Here is a 19,980-nt window from a genome sequence, read left to right on the forward strand (position 1 = left end):
ACTTACCTGCTGTACTATACTAACTTGTGCTTTTTATTTTATTTGTCATTTACCGTTTGTCTTGCGGCTTTCAATGTTGATGTAAAGCACTTTGAATTACCTTCTGTTGAATTGTGCTATACAAATAAACTCTCCTTGCCTATTAAATCCACAATGGTCTTCCTTGCTGTCACAACCAAATCTATGCCCAACAGCCATCTTATCTTGGTTATTTGACAGTCTATTAAAACTGTGACTTGAATCTCATTAGTGACTTTTCAGTCTTGCTTTTCAGGTAATTTGTCCATAATATGTTTAATTATTTTAAGTCTATGAAATATCCCAAACCAAGAGGCAAGGTGGTTGTTTTAGTCTTGCGGTTGCACACTTGTGTTGAACATTCAGAGAAACACAAATCCAAACACTGTCACACGAGGTTCTTTATTAAGTGCAAAGAAGACACTGCAGGTTTAGTGGAACATTCAGTGAGTTGCAGTTCGGTGATGAGGAAACCGGGACGGCCACGGATGCTGACGAGCCCAGAAGTGAGTTTGGCCCAGATCCAGGGCGGATGATGCAGGTGGAGACGAGGAAGCAGAAGCAGCCGGGTCACATCTTTACTCTTTGGTGAACATATGCTGGATCAGGTCGCACACACGGTTGCTGTAGCCAAACTCATTATCATACCTGCAAACACATTTATAAAATGAGGAGTTAAAATGGTAGATTATGAGTTTAAACAAAAAACATGTCAAGACTGAGAAAATTCAAGTATTCCTTTCATAGTTTGACTTCTTTGTGAAATCATTAACCATTTAAATGCAACTTAATCTATTAAAATTAAGTTTTAATAGTCAGAAACATGATCAACACACCTGTTTAGAAGGTTTTAACTACGTTAAATGTCCCCACACTGCAAAAACTCAAAATCTTAAGAATATTTGTCTTATTTCTTGGTTAAAATGTCTAATTTTTAGTAAAAAAAAAAACTCATTACACTAAGACTCATCACAGGAAAAAAAAAAACAATTTACCTGTTTCAAGTAAATTTTCACTTGAAATAAGTAGAAAAATCTGCCAGTGGGACAAGATTTATCTTCTCATTACAAGCAAAAACAATCCTGTTCCACTGGCAGATTTTTCTACTTATTTTAAGTGAAAATCTACTTGAAACAGGTGAAAATTGTCAAATAAGTTAATTTTCTGGTAATGACTCTTGTTTTAAGTGTAATGAGATTTTTTGATTAAAAATGACATTTTAACTAGAAATAAGACAAATATTCCTGGTAAGATTTTGAGTTTTTGCAGTACAAACGATTTTGAATAAAAGCGCATCAAGTTTAAACCCACCAATAATGACTTAATGTCCATTAATCAAGAAACCTGGAGACACGGACAAAATTAAACTTTACAGCAAATTAAATCTCCAAAAAACATTTAACTTGATAGACACTCGTCAAGGTCGCTGATTGCAGATTAATGTTTGCAATAAAGTCGCCCGGATTCGACGACATGATGGATCCTGCACTTGAACTCACCATGAAACCAACTTGACAAAGTGGTCGTTGAGAGCGATGCCAGCACTAGCGTCAAAGATGGAGGAGTGACTGTCACCGTTGAAGTCTGAGGACACAACCTGAGCAGAAAGAGCCATATGTGAGATGCATGAGAAGATTAGGATGGACAAAATCAATATAGCACTATTAATGTAAGACCCAGTGCCCTGCAGGATGTGTTTTTCTGCTTGATGAAGTTATTAAGGTCCTGTGTGCTGGAACAGGGAACAGTCAGAGCATGTAGGAATGTGGGAACTGTTTCCCACCTCCTCCTAATCTCCAGAGGTGTCAAGTAACGAAGTACAAATACTTTGTTACCTTACTTAAGTAGAAATTTTGGTTATCTATACTTCACTGGAGTAATTATTTTTCAGACGACTTTTTACTTTTACATTTTCACACAATAATCTGTACTTTTTACTCCTTACATTTTAAAAACAGCCTCGTTTCTCTATTTCATTTCTACCTTTAATAAAAACTATCCAGTTAAATTGCTCCATCCGGATAGAGTGAATGTGGTTGTGGTTGTTTCAGATGTTCTTGTCCAGTTTTGTTCTTACATCCGTTCCCTCAGATTCCTGCAACTAAACTTGGATGTTCATTCCAATAAAGGTTAGGATAAATGATAACATGCCTCTGAAGTTTGACTTTTTGCACCATTACAATACTTATAGGCAACTAGTCATCATATCTCCTGCTCTCTGAAACACATGTTAATGCTCAATAGTACACATATATGGTTCTTTAATATATTTGCATTATACTAAGATGCAGCTTTTACCCCCCTTGCATTACTTTTATACTTTTAGTTTTGAAACCAGTACTTTTATACTTTTACTTGAGTTGATACTTCAACTTCTACAGGAGTATTTTTAAACTCTAGTATCTATACTTCTACCTGAGTAATGAATGTGAATACCTTTGACACCTCTGCTAATGTCCAGAGACTTGCTGCCACCTAGTGGCTCCAATAAAACCCCCCAAACCACTACCAGGCAGGACTTGACTCATACAAACAGTAAATACGACTGGTTTGGTACCTGATCTTCAGTGTATCCCAGAATGCCCTTCAGGGGTCCTTCTGCAGCCGCCTTGACAACCTTCTTGATGTCCTCATAGTTCCCCTGAAGGGCAGAAAACAGATGGTTAGGACTTCAAAATGATACAGGAGTTATATTTTCCATAATAAATAAATAAAAACAAGTTTTTTTGTTGGATATAATTTTGTCAGTAACCCTCTGTGACAAACTGAAGCTTTAGGATGCATTGTAAAAACAACAAGATACTTACGGGCTTCTCTAAACGGACAGTCAGGTCAACGACGGACACGTTGGGGGTGGGGACACGGAACGCCATACCGGTCAGCTTTCTGTTACAAGACAAGAATCAAAGCTCAGGACATTTTACAGGTCATTTCATCCACCAAAAGACAAGCGCTCTGCTTTTCCCGTCCAAAGGCCTAGAGGCTGCCGTGAATGGGGGTTTGGAAGAAAGGAAAAAAAATAATCCTTTATTTTTTGAGCTGCATTTTCATTACATTTGTCCAAATACTACATTTCAGTGACGGGGAGGAGACAAGAGAAATTAAAGCTGCAAGCAGCGATAAACGGGCCCTCACACCCTTGTGCACGTTCAGGCTGCAGTGGAAGCTTGTATGACTTGATGTAGATTCTTCAGGCCTGGACATTTAGCGGATGACACCAGCCACGACTCTCTATATCAAACCATTCAAAAGTTATGGCAGAAAGTAGGAACTATCCGATATTGACCAATCAGATGAAGGGGGGGGGGGGCATGCTTTTTGCCGTCTGTCGTCGCCACGATAACGCTTTTGACTGAGAAAAGTAATGCCCATCGTTGCAGGATGGAGACGCACATTTTGATGTATAACACCTGGGTTCACGTTACGGTTCGGGCGAAGAAATGGCAGAAATTGCGCCAAAATTACACGATTAATTCAAAATGGCCGACTTCCTGTTGGGTTTCGGCCATGGCGCCAAGAGTCTTTTCTTTAAGTTGAGACATGATACAGGTGTGTACCGATTTTCGTGCATGTACGTCAAACCGTATTGTGGGGCTTGAAGCACGAAGTTTTCTAGGGGGCGCTGTTGAGCCATTAGACCACGCCCATTAATGCAAACCATTAAATATCACATTTTTCACCAGGCCTGGTTTGGTGCAAAATTTAGTGACTTTCGGGGCACGTTTAGGGGGAAAAAAAGGCCCTCATTTCAGCGGAAAAATAAAAATGAGAACGAGGAAAACAATAAAAACCTCTCCTACAGATACAAACGGGCCTTGGCACCGTCAGTGCTCGGGCCCTAATAACTGTAAATACCAGCCTTACCCGTTGAGCTCGGGGATCACCTTGCCGACGGCCTTGGCGGCGCCGGTGGAGGCGGGGATGACGTTCTGGGAAGCACCGCGTCCGTCTCTCCACAGCTTCCCCGACGGCCCGTCCACCGTCTTCTGCGTGGCGGTGACTGCGTGGACTGTGCTCTGAGAGACAGAGCCAGAGACGCGTTAGTGTAGCATTTAACAATACAGATTAATGGTGCAAGCAACTGAAAAATGTCAGTTTATAAAGCACATTAGAAACACTGAACTGCTGTACGATACTAAAATAGACTAGATTGATGTTCAAGGCCGAGCCCAGCCACCTTGACAAAAGGCAACAGTGCAAAATTCAAGTGATTTTGATAGTTCTGTATTTAAGAACTAATATAAAGTCACTAATTTCAAAAGGTGCACTGCAAAAACTCAATCTTACCAGGAATATTTGTCTTATTTCTGGTTAAAAAGATCTCATTACACTTAAAACAAGTCCTTACCAGAAAAATTACTTTATTTGACAATTTTCACACGTTTCAAGTACATTTTCACTTGAAATAAGTAGAAAAATCTGTCAGTGTAACAAGATTTATCTTCTCATTACAAGCAAAAAAAAAAAAAAAAAAAAAAAAAAAAAATCTTGTTCCACTGGCAGATTTTTCTACTTATTTTAAGTGAAAATCTACTTGAAACGGGTGAAAAAAGTTATTTTTCTGGTAATGACTCTTGTTTTAAGTGTAATGAGATTTTTTTTTTTGACTAAAAATTAGACATTTTAACTAGAAATAAGAAAAATATTCTTGTTAAGATTTTGCAGTGTGAAACTCACCAGTTATTGAATTTAAAAAAAGACATTGTCAACTTCAGCTCCACATCTGCTTTACTCTCTCACAGTCAATACCAGTCAGATTTGAGCTCTTTATAACACCTTTGTGCTTCAGTAGGTTGTAGTATAGAGTGATGAAAGACCCAGCTCCCAGAGACCGGTCAGCTCAGACCAGTGCTTTAAGTGGACCAAAATAAGTTCCGGTACTCCCCTTATTCAACTGATGTCAGGTAAATTAGGCGGTGAGTAACAGCAGATGATTAAGTGATATATTTAAATACTAGGATATGATCCTGATTTTCAAAAAGAAAATTGTTTTATTGAATTTTCCAACAAATTATGTGTACACAAGAAAACGCTCACATTCACTGGTAGACAGTACCTGAGTTGTAAAAAAAAAAATCAGGGGGGATGGTGGATTTTATCATATGGGGACAGATAATTTGTGCTGATTACAAATAATATAATATATTACAAATAATAGCAGTGACCAAAACACCTGCAGAAATACTGCAGGAATGACATAGCAGCAGTTAAATGCAGCCTTCTGTAAGCTTTAAATATCCACTGGGCTTACATCAAGTACATCAAAACACAACAATAAAAAACACTTTTCTGAACTTATCAATATGACTCTGTCCTTCACAGGATAAGTAACATGGATCACTGCAAAAACTCACACTCTTAACAAGAATATTTTTCTTATTTCTAGTTAAAATGTCTCATTTTAGTAAAAAAATCTCATTACACTTAAAACAAGACTCTTCACTGGAAAAAACAACAATTTTAACTTGTTTCAAGTAGATTTTCACTTAAAATAAGTAGAAAATCTGACAGTGGAACAAGATTTTTTTTGCTTGTAATAAGAAAATAAATCTTGTCCCAATGGCAGATTTTTCTACTTATTTCAAGTGAAAATTTACTTGAAACAGATGAAAATTGTCAAAGAACATATCTTTCCGGTGTTATTTTTCTGGTGATGACTCTAAATGTTGAAATAGCAGTAAAACCACATTCATTGATGAAATGACATAAGGGATGGAAAGGGGGGATGGTAGTTTTACAGGGGGGATGATTTGGACCGTTTTTATTTCAGGAGGGGATGCCATCCCCCCTCATCCCCCCTCAACTCCAGTACTGCTGGTATACACAGCAATGGTATGGACAGCTTTTAGCAGAGGCTTCAGACTTTCTCGTGTCCGGGATCCCCACAGCTCCTTGTATTCCCCAAATCCTTGAATACTTCTCCTCTCGACTCGCGGGACCTAAACTGATTTATGGTTCCGCGTTACACCAACGCAGAGCCTACGCCGTAGGGTACGCAGCGATGCGCACGTATGTTGCACGTCGCCGCGTTTCATACGGCGTAGGCCTTGCGTCGATTTAGCGCGGAACCATAAATCGGGATTTACGAGTGAACATCTCACGAGGGGCAGTCGCGTTGCGACGCCACTGTAGCCAAATCGCAAGGAGAGAACAGAGTACTGGGAGCTCATGAGAAGTCCCGGTACGCCGTAAAAGGTCCCGGTACGCCAGAGGCTAATATTGAGAAGTGGGGGTACTCCGTACCGGTGCGTACCGGCCCACTTAAAGCACTGGCTCAGACTGACCTGCACAAAAACATTTTAGTTCTTACCATAAGACCCTCAATGATGCCAAAGTTGTCATTGATGACCTTGGCGAGAGGAGCCAAGCAGTTGGTTGTGCAGGACGCGTTGCTACGGGGGAAAAAAGGTAGATTAAAGTTGTCAAAACTGGCTTTGCGGATGGCTGCGTCACAAAGTGCAGCTGACGTGACGGTCCAGAACATCCAGGAGCGGCAGACTCACCTGACCACCTTCATGGAGTTGTCGTATTTGTCGTGGTTGACTCCCATAACGAACATGGGCGCGTCGGCGCTGGGGGCCGAGATCACCACCCTCTTAGCGCCGCCCGTCAAATGAGCCTAAGATACAGACGTCATTTAGAGCAAGACACTTATTTTCTTTCATCTGTCGTGTCAGTCATACTCTTAGATAATCCATCAGCTGTATTACCATATTGTCCTGAATATAAGACGACCCTGATTATAAGACAACTCCCTCTTTTTCAAGACTCAAGTTTGAAGAAAGACTTTTTGAACACCAAATTAAATTTTTATACAGAAAATAATTACAGTACATCTGAAACAAATGATAACAATAGATTCGAGAGAAAAAGCACGTTATTTTGACTATTTGAAATCATTATCTTGAAGTTTGCATCATAACTTCTCCTCAGCTGCCGGTTTACCTGCCGAACTTCCACCCACTTTTCTCCAGATTGTCGCTACGTTTCTCCAATTTCTGTTATCTATTCTCTTATTTTCTTCCTTATACTATTTTTTATTTTTCTTCTTCGTGACAGGGGTTTGCTTTGGCCTGGGTAGTTAAATTCAGCATTTGCTTTAAAGATATCTGGCGCCATCTAGCGGTGTAAATGGGTATAACGTCTAGACCCCGAATGTAAGACGACCCTCACTTTTTCAGTCTTTTCAATGCAAAAAACACTTATATTCAGGCCAATACGGTAATATTTTCGTCGTAAGGATGATGTAAAGCAGTTAATTTAATGTCAAATCTGTAAAACTAGGGATGCAACTCTATTTTTGTAAACCCAAATGCACTTTCAGTCACATTTACTTCCATTAATTGGAGTTTAGAATTGAAGATCCATTTCCGTTCCAAAGTTGGAACAAGAATTTCTCATTGACTGCGTTTCCATGCATCAATAAAACCCGAATATTAGCAATAACCCCAATTTGCACGGCCATGTCAACACCAATAACCCCTTTGAATAACCCGAATTTGCTCATATTCGGGTTTTTAAAAACCAGAATATGACCCCTGGGTTACTCCTTTTAAAACCCGAATATTGGGTCATGTAAACGCCAAACGGAATATCCCCATCAAAAGGAACATGAATTTGTTTTCTGCACATGCTCTGTTCACAAGGAATCCTGGTCTTTTGAGTCCAGGAAGTTCTTATAAACACGGAGAAACACAAGACCAGGAGGAGACTAATCACTTCATAAATGTAATGAAGGATATGAACATTTCTGCATTTGTAGACGGTAGAAAGTACCGGGATAGAAGATTTACAAGAAGGTGAGAGAAAAGTTGCGCGAAGCAGCATTTGTTTTGAATTTGGATACAACAAGAAGAAGCGGAAATTACGCTAATTGCGTCATGATGTTCTCCGTGCGTCGCTGGTTTGATCCAGATATCCCAAATGATTAATTACCATGTAAACAGGGATAACCCTGTTTGCTCACACATGTAAACGGAATATTCCGAATGTTTCAGTAACTGGAATATTAGCAGTAACCTGAATTTTGACTGCATGTAAACGTAGTTTTTTTTTTTTTTTTAATTATTTTTCTTTATTTCATTCAAAAAATAAATAATTCAATACAAATACTCATAAATTGTGAATGAAAAGGGAGCAAAAAAGAAAAATCTTATCTAATCTGCCCCTTTTTCAAAGAAATAAATTCAAATAAATAAAAAAAACAAGTAAATAAAAAACTAAAATAACCGTCGTCTATGGGTATGTCAATCAAACTTAACTAACATTTCATTATATTTACTTAACATACTTGATTTGGATTCTTTGTTTTCTTTATTCAGATTGTTCCATAAACTGATTCCTTTCACAGAAACACAACGTTCCATCAATTTTGTCCTGCATCTTGGTTTTTTAAAAATCTGTTCCTTTTAAGTTATATTTGCTTTCTCTTTTTTCAAATCTTTTCTGAATGTTGATTGGTAAAGTTTTTTTATGAGCTTTAAACATAATTTGCAGAATACTATAATCTACTAATTCATGAAATTTCACCAATTGTAACTGAAGGAATAATGGATTTGTTGGATCTGTATATCGTTTTCTACTGATTATTCTTATGGCTCTTTTGTGCAGTCAATGATTTGTGGCATGAAATGACCACATTTAATCATCTTCCTTTGGATCAGCAGCTTTAGTTAAACTTACAGAGGCCTTCTCAATGGTGGTGAACACACCAGTCGACTCCACCACGTAGTCCACGCCAGCGTCGCTCCATTTGATGTTGGCGGGATCCCTCCTGCGAGCAGACAGTTTAGACTAAATCTTTACTGTACAAAAAAAAAAAAAAACAACCCCTGGACATGAGGTTTTGAATTTTATTAGGGCTGGGGATCGATTCAAATGTCAAGAATCGATTTGATTCCGATTCAGAATCGATTATCAAGATTTGATTCGATCTGATTCCGATATTGATTTGGGTTGGTGTTATTAAAACTGTTTTTTGAGCTGTTGCATGAATTATATGACTGTAGTTCTGCAAAATATTACTACTAGTATTATATTGAGATTAAACAGCAAGTATTGGCAGCTAATGATGCTGTAAGGACCAATCACCTCCCAGAATGCTGATAGAACTGCTTTAGGAAACATTGTGGGTAAAAATTACCAAACAGATCCAGGCAGGAAACAGAGACGGATGAAATGGGTTTTATTTTTTCCCACATTCCGTTTTTATTTGTTCCATTTTCGGTCTATTTTGGTTTTTAATTTTTGAGCATTTGGTTTTTTGCATTTTTTGCAAATGTAACCCCAAGACAGTATATAAAGTAATGAAATATAGACAATTTATGCAATTATAACCTTTAATGTTTTCATACCTTTAAACATATTTAAAGGCAAAAGCATGGCACCAGTTATTCTCGTGTCCAACAAAACATTCCTTTTTTGGGGATAAAGAAAAAAATAACCAAAAGTTGTAATGTAATGATGAAAAAAAAAAATACATAAGAAAAAAGAAAAGAAACCCCCCCCACCAAAAAAAAAAAAAAAAAAAAAAAAAAAAAACAATCTTTAGACATATGAATCGATTTTTAGGAATTAATATGAGAATCGATTTAGAATTGGGAAATCGATTTTTTCAACACAGGCCTAAATTTGATACATTTTGCTCTGACAGGTACGTACTCATGGAAGACGGTGATGTGCATGTTGCCGATGACCAGCTTGCCCCCGTCAGCTTTCACCTCTCCGTGTTTCCAGGTTCCATGAGTGGAGTCGTATTTAAACATGTAGACCTGAAAAGGGCAGGGGTTTTAAAAAAAGAGTCACTTTGGTCCAAATCCTGCCCCTTACAGGAGTGAAGGTTCAGGATAGATTTGTAAAGACTGACAAGTAAACACGGGCACAGAGAAAGGCTTCAGGGCCAATAGGTGAGAAGATCCTTTAGAAAAGAGCAGAGTTCTGCCTGAAAAAGCTGCTGGTTTCTCACCATGTAGTCCAGGTCGATGAAGGGGTCGTTGATGGCCACGACCTCCACTTTACCACCTGCGGCTGCAGCGCGGGTCACCAGGCGGCCGATACGCCCGAATCTGGAGCAAAAGGAGGCGAGAGTCTGTTTGCAGGAAAACCAAGAGATGTTTGGTTCACTGTCAAAATAACTTAAGTTTCTCCAAAAAGAGTCAAAATAAATGTGGTTCATAATTTCAGCTTAGATGTTTTTTTACGACAGAGTATTAGGGCCTAACTAAGACAAAAAAAAAAAAAAAAAAAAGGAAATTACGAGAATAAAGTCGTAATATGAGAATATAATTTATGAGAACTCTAACAGGAAGAGCATCTTCTCCCTGTGTTAAAATGAGGAATATTGAGCATCTTATGAAGTTATATTTACAGTATATTTAATATTACGACTTTATTCTCATATTATTATGACTTTATTCTCGCAATTTCCATTTTTTTTGTCTTAGTTTGGCCCCAATACTAGTTTCAAATGATAGGCAATTTTACTGTGATCTTAGAATTAGCCAAAACCCAAAACAGGTAAAGTGATTCATTGTAACAAGATTAAAGTCTCTGCTACAAAAAAAAAAAAATTCTTATTCAAGTCCTAAATGGTTGAAATTGAGCCATTCAGCATCTTAAGAGCAGTGTGAATGCGAGAGAAAGAAAGCTACACAATTCTTGTCAGCAGGTGGCACCAAATCCTAAACTAGGATGGATCAGAGGCGCCCTACATGGCCAGTTTAACTCCACTGGGAACATGAACTATCAAAAACAATAATAAGCCTTTGTAACCCCATCATGGACATTGTGGTCGAAAGGTCCTTTATACAGTTTGTGGTCTGGAACCAGTAACTGTTGTGGCAAGCAAACAGTTCAGTTAAATACTTGCGATATATCGAGATTTTAATATATATCAATATATTTTCAAACGCGATATGGTACGAGACAATATTGTTTATATCGATTTAAAAAAAAATATATATATATTTTTTTTTTAAATGATTTTGATATAGCTTATTTTGTGACAAGTTGACTTGAATGTTTTATTTGAGATTTGCACAAATGTTTTGTTATTTGCACAACTGTCAACCTCAGTGGAAAAGTCTGCCTGTTACTGTCTACATTGTATTAATTGCACAGTGTATTTTAATTTAATTGTTATGCAGGAAAGGGATATTTGTTTTATTTTATTCAAGAAGCATTTTTATTCTATATATGCAGGCAGTTTATTTTTATTTCATTTTTTTTATACATTTTGATATTGTGCAGACCTCTGTTAATAAAAGGTACCTGTGTGACATTTGGCACGAGGCTTTGTATTAAAACTGACTGTTTTTTTAAGGGTTTGCCTCAGAAAAAAATGAAGCTAACAGAGGCTATGCTATAATGCTTTGGGGGAAACCCAAATTATGTCACAGAAAAAATATCGATATATATCGAGTATCGCCATTTAGCTAGAAAATATCGAGATATGACTTTTGGTCCATATCGCCCAGCCCTAATACATGCATACACACAAATAAATAAAGGGTTGAGATGTTAACAGGAGGAGTATGACAGGTGGATGAGAGGGATGCAGATTAGCCAATAAAAGGTCAAGCATCTGAACCACCAAAGATCAAGTCACCTCGAGCTAAAACTTTGAGATTGAGAGGTTTGAATCTGAGCATTTTGACAATGGAAGAAAATGCACCAACAACACTTTTTAAAACAGAACAGGTTCAGTTGACTCTGTAGAAAAATTACCTGTAAATGTATTCTAAGGTCAACTGTGTCACATTTTACAACATTGCATTCAATGTGGTCCCCTGGAAAACACTGGGAGGGTTTATATACATATTATCCCCAAGTTTAAAACCCCCGACTGACAAAGAAAGCAACACTTTTTACAAAAATATTTGCTTGTAAAAACCAGTATCCTGACTTAAAAGCTTTAAGTGAATGGTTGAATGCTTTAGTCAAAAGAAAAACACTTTTAATGATCGCAAATGCATCAAAACACAACTGGCTTGAGGAATTAAATACTAAAAACTTTTCCAACCCTGTGGTCCCATCTGTGTTGTAGCATTGAAGCCCCAACTCATTCCTTATGCAAAACAAACGAAACAGCGCAGAGTCGCTTTACAGCCTAAATATCATTGTGAAAGAGCTTGAAAGATGAAAAACTGCACCAGCAACCCACAAAACAAGGTTCACCTAAGGGTGGACATACAAGACGTATATAGTTCGTGCAACAATGTGCTTTTAAATGATGAATGAAAATAGCTCAGTTGAACGCGTGGCCACTGGTGTTGATCCCTAGCAGCTGTCATGTGTTGGAGTGCCCTTCAGCAAGGCAGTGAACCCTTTATGTTCCTCCAACATGCCCAGTGAGAGAGACTGTTGGGACAAAAAAGCTGCATATGGGCAAATGAAAAACAGTTTGCAATGTGATTGACAAATTAAAAGATTTAACTTTTTCCCCTTTAATGGAGATGGGGAGTACGCTGCAAAAAATTAAACCTTACCAGGAATATTTGTCTTATTTCTAGTTAAAATGTCTCATTTTTAGTAAAAAAAAACAAAAAACAAACTCATTACAGTTAAAACAAGTCAGTCATTACCAGAAAAATAACTTATTTGACAATTTTCACCCGTTTCAAGTAAATTTTCACTTGAAATAAGTAGAAAAATCTGCCAGTGGGAGAAGATTTATCTTCTCATTACAAGCAAAACAATCTTGTCCCACTGGCAGATTTTTCTACTTATTTCAAGTGAAAATTTACTTGAAACAGGTGAAAATTGTCAAATAAGTTATTTTTCTGGTAATGACTCTTGTTTTAAGTATAATGAGATTATTTGATCAAAAATTAGACATTTTAACTAGAAATAAGACAAATATTCCTAGTAAGATTTTGAGTTTTTGCAGTACAAACAATTTTGAATAAAAGCGCATCAAGTTTAAACCCACCAATAATGACTTAATTAATCAAGAAACCTGGAGACATGGACAAAATTAAACTTTACAGCAAATTAAATCTCCAAAGAACATTTAACTTGATACACTCGTCAAGGTCGCTGATTGCAGATTAATGTTTGCAATAAAGTCGCCCGGATTCGACGTCATGATGGATCCTGCACGCAAACTCAGTGAAAATCTACTTGAAACAGGTGAAAATTGTTATTTTTTTCCAGTGATGAGTCTAGTTTTAAGTGTAATTAGATTTTCTTGACTAAAAATGACCTTTTAACTAGAAATAAGACAAATATTCTTGTTAAGATCTTACGTTTTTGCAGTCTAGAACCATCTGACTCTCTTGATAAACACAAGTAGCCACACAGTGAAAAAGACCCCTCGGAGTTCATTAATATATGAAGCAAACACATCTAATGTGTGAAACAGACTGCATGCATCGGCCTAATGAAGTTCTACTGATGTTCTGCCTCTTTCTGGGCCTTTCCCTCCTCAAGGATGAGGAAATATTTACTCCATGCACTGGTCTTAGTTGCTCAACTATTTGATACAACAGGCTGAAATGATAGGATTTTAAAAAATGCCGTGAGATAAAAAGTGCCAGTAGATTTTAGAGTAGTTTATTTTGGGGAGAAGGCTAAAACGTTTCCAACACTTTCTGTTGCTGCTGGTCCAAAAATGGACAAGCCAAAGCCTTTCAGTTTTCTCCAAGTCAGAGCAGCTTCCACCAAAGTGGTAGCTGGATTATATCTGAACTTCAGTAGAAAGGCTAGCGAGTTAAATTTAGACAAAGGGGAGGAAGAAAAGGAATGTGACAGCTGAGAACAGTGATAGAGACAGAGGGGACTGGAGGGGGATGAAGGGTGTGAAAGAAGCAGGGATGCCAACCGTGACACCAAAACACCACCGGACTATAAATAACCGGAGAATAGACAGGTCCGGCCCCGGATCTTCACTGGGGGAAGAGGGGGAAACTAAAAAAAAGGAGACGGGTCATACCAGTTATACTTTAATATTTGGGGATTTGGTTTAAGGCTTAGTTTTTCCATGCAATTTAAATTTCCCTACTCTGTCAAACTACATTCATTTGGCAGTTATTTCTTAGATTTTATTTTCTTATTTTCTTAGATAATCTTAGATCTTGACACAAACTATGTTAGGGAACCCAAAACTGCAAGCTTACCATAAAAATGTTACATTTTGGCCCCCAACAGCTCCAAAAATAATTAATTAAAATAAATAAAAGGACATTTTTTCCTCTTTTTGGGGTCAGTGAGTGGTTGTAAGAAAAAACCATCCAATTCAATGTGTAATCACCAAAGGTTCACTAGTATTTCATTAAAAGGACATTTGTGAGTGACGAAATTAAACTTTCCAAGACAACATTTTGCAAGCCATCCCATTTTTAGACATACTGAATTAAATGATCATTTATGGGGGTATTTTTTTAGTAACCCAATACATTTTAAACTCACAAAAGGACATTTTAAAACAAAAACATTCATTTATAGACATTTCCAGGGAAAGGAATCGACAATAGATTGTTTTTAACATGTTATTTTAGTGTTTGAAAGTCAACTTAATTTTTACTCTAGTCTCCAATAGCATAAACGAAACTTTAGACTTGAGTTTATCATTTGAAAGCTGCACAATTGAAAGTTTCCAGCGTCACCAAACATGCAAAGTGGAGAAACTTTTGAATAACACAAAAGAGTTGTTTGTGTTCTGTGTCCGATGTGAAAGTCAGAATATGCCACACAAAAGTTACAAAAATAGTAGGAACTAATTTTCATTCCAATGTATCTCACCCATTGATTCCAATTTTCACCATGTTGTCTGATGGGATGCTGTCCTCGCTGTCTGGAAGAAACGTTGGAGATTTAATTCATCATTTCACATTTAAAACGCATGTTTTTCCGCAGGTGGAAGTGAAGCCTCACCTGCTGTCGGGATGACGTGACGTCTGCGCGCGCAACGGGCTGGAGTCACGTCCTTTTATCTCCGCCGAGCCCCGCCCACCTGAAACTAGCCCCGCCCACCTGAAACTAGCCCCGCCCACCTTCCCGTGCTGAAGGTCACGTGACGGTTGGTTTCCTCTAAGTTAAGAGTTTTAATAAAATATCTCGTAAACAGAGGTGTCAAAAGTATTCACATTCATTACTCAGGTAAAAGTATAGATACTAGAGTTTAAAAATACTCCTGTAGAAGTTGAAGTATCAACTCAAGTTTTTTACTCAAGTAAAAGTATAAAAGTACTGGTTTCAAAACTACTTAAAGTATAAAAGTACTGGTTTCAAAACTACTTAAAGTATAAAAGTAAAAGTAATGTAAGGGGGAAAAAAGCCATTAAGGACAAAAGCCATTGAAAATGAATGTATCTTAGTATAATGCAAACATATTAAAGAACCATATATGTGTACTATTGAGCGTTAACATGTGTCTCAGAGAGCAGGAGATATGATGACTAGTTGCCTATAAGTATTGTAATGGTGCAAAAAGTCAAACTTCAGAGGCATGTTATCATTTATCCTAACCTTTATTGGAATGTACATCCAAGTTTAGTTGCAGGAATCTGAGGGAACGGATGTAAGAACAAAACTGTAAGAACATCTGAAACAACCACAACCAAATTCACTCTATCCGGATGGAGCAATTTAACTGGATAGTTTTTTTTTAAAGGCTGAAATGAAACAGAGTAACGAGGCTGTTTTTAAAATGTAAGGAGTAAAAAGTACAGATAATTGTGTGAAAATGTAAGGAGTAAAAGTAAAAAGTCGTCTGAAAAATAATTACTCCAGTGAAGTATACATAACCAAAATTTCTACTCAAGTAAGGTAACGGAGTATTTGTACTTCGTTACTTGACACCTCTGCTCGTAAAGTAAGAGACATTAAAACATCACGCTGTAGAAATAAAAAGCATGAAAACTAAATAGAACATTATACACAAGTCTTCAATCATCTAACAAAGAAAATACAGCTAATGTTAGATCAAGATGGGAAACTGAAGGCAATATCATAATTTCTCAGGAGAACTGGAAGGAAATTTTTAAACAACAATGGAAAATAACAAATTCTCCACTCTGGAGAGAATATACATGGAAAAATGTTATCCGCTATTTTTGCACTCCATATCAAAAGATATCATGTTCTAATCAGACAGAATGTTGGAGATGTTGCCGAGGCAAAGAGTGACCCCATTTTGGTTGCAAGTACATCAAATTCTTGAGACTGTATTTTCAGCAAAAATAACTTTTTGCTTTAATTTGCTATATTTGATGGATCTAGAGCAGGGCTCGGCAACCCAAAATGTTGAAAGAGCCATATTGGACCAAAAACACAAAAAACGAATATGTCTGGAGCCACAAAAAATGAAAGGTCTTGTATCAGCCTTAGAATGAAGACAAATGGTGAAAGGAAAAATGTCGAAAAAAAGTCAAAATGTGGAGAAAAAAGTCAAAATTTAGAGAAAAAAGTCAAAATTTAGAGAAAAAAGTCAAAATGTTGAGATTAATGTTGAAGTACAATCTCGAGAAAAAAGTTCAAATGTTGAGAAAAAAGTGGAAATGTTGAGAAAAAAGTCGAAATGTCGAGATTAAAAAGGAAAGGAAAAAGGAAGAAAAAAAAGTGGAAAAAAGGAAAGAAAGAAGAAAAAAGAAAAAAAACAAGAAAAGAAAGAAAAAAAAGGAAAAAAAGAGAAAAAAGAGAAAAAAAGAGAAAATAAAGACAAAGAAAGAGAAAAAAAGGAAGAAAAAAGGGAAAAAAAGGAAAAAAAGAAGAAAAAAGCAAAAAAAACAAGAAAAGAAAGAAAAAAAGGAAAAAAAGAGAAAAAAAAGAGAAAAGAAAGAGAAAAAAAGGAAGAAAAAAAAGTGGAAAAAAGGAAAGAAAGAAGAAAAAAGAAAAAAAAAACAAGAAAATAAAGAAAAAAAAGGAAAAAAAGAGAAAAAAGAGAAAAAATGAGAAAATAAAGACAAAGAAAGAGAAAAAAAGGAAGAAAAAAAAGAAGCAAAAAAAGGAAAAAAAGGAAAAAAAGGTGAAAAATTATTGTAAAAGCTCCAGGAGCCACTAGGGCGGCGTTAAAGAGCCGCATGCGGCTCTAGAGCCGCGGGTTGCCGACCCCTGGTCTAGAAGAACTGGAATGAAGGAATAAAGATAAATATTTACTGAGAATATTACTGGTGGCTTATAAGAAATCAATAACGAAGAAATGGCTGAAGAGGGAGCCGCCTAGTGTGGATGAATGGATTGATATTGTGTACAGCATCTATTTAATGGAAAGAATTACTTTTACGGTAATTTAAGAACACAAAAAGAGGCATTTATTGATAATTGGCAAAAGGGGATTACATATGTCTCTACCACAAGACCAGACAGGTAATTTCAGACTGGATTATCAGAATATTTTTTATGCACTTACTTTTTTCTTTCTTTTTTTTCTGGAGGTGTTTACCAGTCCCCTTATGTACACTTTTACTTTCCCTTTGATACTTTTGTACAGATTTATAGGTCTTCATGTTTCATGTTTGACTGCTTGTTTGTTTACATGTAAAATCAAAACCAATAAAAAGTAAATGACAAAAAAAGAAAACTAAATAGAACAAAACGAAAACTACATTTTGTACAAAAACACACTCAATATTTTGGCATATCCAGACTCTCAAACCAGATGGGACTCCAACACAAGTAGAGTTTACATGATTCAAACCTATGGGACTCCAATTAAACATCCGTCAAGTGAAATAGTCCCTGCACAGAGTCCATGCAGGGGGTGAAGCGGTTGTGCTGGTTGCTCTGCAACAACACTCAAAATGCAGCTCTGTGGTGCCAGTTTTCAGTTATATCTTTATCATGGCTTTGAAAGTGGCAACTAGAATATTATTAATAAAAAATATCCCTAATTCCCTACTTTTAGGACCACTATGTAAGTATAGTTCTTACGATTGATGCATTTAAGGTCAATCTTTTTTATCTTATTTTATTTTGTACATGTAAAAAACAACAATTCAAGAGAAAATAAGAAAAGAAAACAACAAAACAAAGAATTTCATATTTTGACACTTGATATCTTAATTTACATGTGCAAAAAGGAGTAGGAAGAAGTGTAAACTTATTTTATCCTACCCCCATTCACTAATCATTTAACCTGTATTTATAAATACTCACACACTGTACTCACACTGCTAAATAACATTATTATTATTATTATTATTATTATTATTATTATTATTATTATTATTATTATTATTATTATTATTATTATTATTATTATTATGTACTGTAATTATACTCACACACACATATACATACACATAGTTGAATATTTCTATATATTTGTACACACATGCCCATATGCATATTTATATAAATATACTTATTTACACTATACTGTCTCTATTATATATATATATATATATATATATATATATATATATATATATATATATATATATATATATATATATATATATATATATATATATATATATATATATATATATATATATATATATATATATATATATATATATATATATATATATATATACACATATAATTAGCTGCCCATTTCTGAACATAAATGGGAATGTTTGCAATAATAATCCAAATCATGCATGCAAACCAATAATAATAATAATAAAAATCACAATAATCATAATACAAATAAAGGATTATGATAATAACAATGATTTATTGAATAAAAAAAGATAAAAAGATGACACAATTGAATAAAAAGGCAGTTAACATACTGATTGCAACTTTGGATGCTTTCCGTCTGTATGTTTGAACTGCATTGGTTGATAATTAAAGCCGTGCAGCTCCTTCACTGTGACGTGATCCTGCTGGTGACTACAACACGCTCAGGAGAGGCAAGGAGAACAGGACACGCCACGACTCACGTAAACCCCAACCGACAGCCACTTGACTTTTAATCCCACTTAAAAGTTATGTTATATGTTTAGCCAAAAAGATAATCCACACCACTTTCATTTTTAAAAGGTCATGAAAAAAATGCTTCTCTGATTTTGGCTCTATTATCTGTAGTTAATCCTTTTGGAGAGAGTTCACGACTGTACATATACGGTACAGAAATACACCACGGAGACACGCTGAGCAGTCCTGATAAGAGAACCCCGTGTTAATCACATCTGGTCATTTTTGTAGCTAAATCAAAACGTTCTCACCAGCCACTTAAAACAAAGTTTGTTTGGACTGATCCAAATAATTTTCTGTAAAACAGCAGAGTGAAAATGGATCAAGTGTCAGCAGTACTCGAGTTGTAAAAAAGAATCAGGGGGGATGGTGGATTTTATCATATTGGGACAGATAATTTGTGCTGATTACAAATAATATAATATATTACAAATAATAGCACTGCAGAAATACTGCAGGAATGACATAGCAGCAGTTAAATGCAGCCTTCTGTAAGCTTTAAATATCCACTGGGCTTACATCAAATACATCAAAACACTTAAAATCAGTTTTCTGAACTTATCAATATGATTCTCTCCTTCACAGGATAAGTAACATGGATCACTGCAAAAACTCAAAATCCTAACAAGAATATTTGTCTTATTTCTAGTTAAAATGTCTCATTTTAGTAAAAAAATCTCATTTCACTTAAAACAAGACTCATCACTGGAAAAAACAACAATTTTTCACCTGTTTCAAGTAGATTTTCACTTGAAATAAGAAATAAGCCAGTGGAACAATATTGTTTTGCTTGTAATAAGATAAATCTTGTCCCACCGGCAGATTTTCCTACTTATTTCAAGTGAAAATGTACTTGAAATAGGTGAAAATTGTCAAATAAGTTATTTTTCTGGTGTTATTTTTCTGGTGATGACTCTAAATGTTGAAATAGCAGTAAAACCACATTCATTGATGAAATGACATAAGTGAAAGTGCATTTGTATATTTCCTCACTGTCTGCTAGGCTTGTAAATGTAAACACTGAACAGCTGGACAAACTGAAGTGCATGAACAATAGTGCGGTGACAACCACCTATATCCATTATGTGTTGTAATAAAATA

General features: G+C 36.0%; 1 protein-coding gene across 2 annotated transcripts; it reads right to left on the bottom strand.

Annotated features, from left to right (window-relative positions):
* Positions 1–401: 401 nt before the first annotated feature.
* LOC133460728 (glyceraldehyde-3-phosphate dehydrogenase-like) lies at positions 402–14,959 on the bottom strand. 2 transcript variants are annotated; one of them, XM_061741466.1, is made up of 12 exons: positions 14,890–14,959; positions 14,758–14,809; positions 9,983–10,082; positions 9,679–9,788; positions 8,701–8,791; positions 6,522–6,637; positions 6,329–6,410; positions 3,883–4,034; positions 2,826–2,904; positions 2,576–2,659; positions 1,518–1,615; positions 402–666 (listed from the first exon to the last, which is right to left on the bottom strand). In XM_061741466.1, the coding sequence occupies exons 2-12, from the start codon at positions 14,778–14,780 to the stop codon at positions 597–599; spliced, it is 1,005 nt and encodes a 334-aa protein (XP_061597450.1). In that variant the 5' UTR covers positions 14,781–14,809; positions 14,890–14,959; the 3' UTR covers positions 402–596. The 2 variants fall into 2 exon arrangements, with proteins under 2 accessions (XP_061597450.1, XP_061597449.1); XM_061741465.1 differs by having other exon boundaries at positions 14,758–14,805; positions 14,890–14,930.
* Between the last annotated feature and the right edge of the window lie 5,021 nt (positions 14,960–19,980).

This window comes from Cololabis saira, chromosome 15, assembly GCF_033807715.1.
Source record: "Cololabis saira isolate AMF1-May2022 chromosome 15, fColSai1.1, whole genome shotgun sequence".
NCBI lineage: Eukaryota > Metazoa > Chordata > Actinopteri > Beloniformes > Belonidae > Cololabis > Cololabis saira.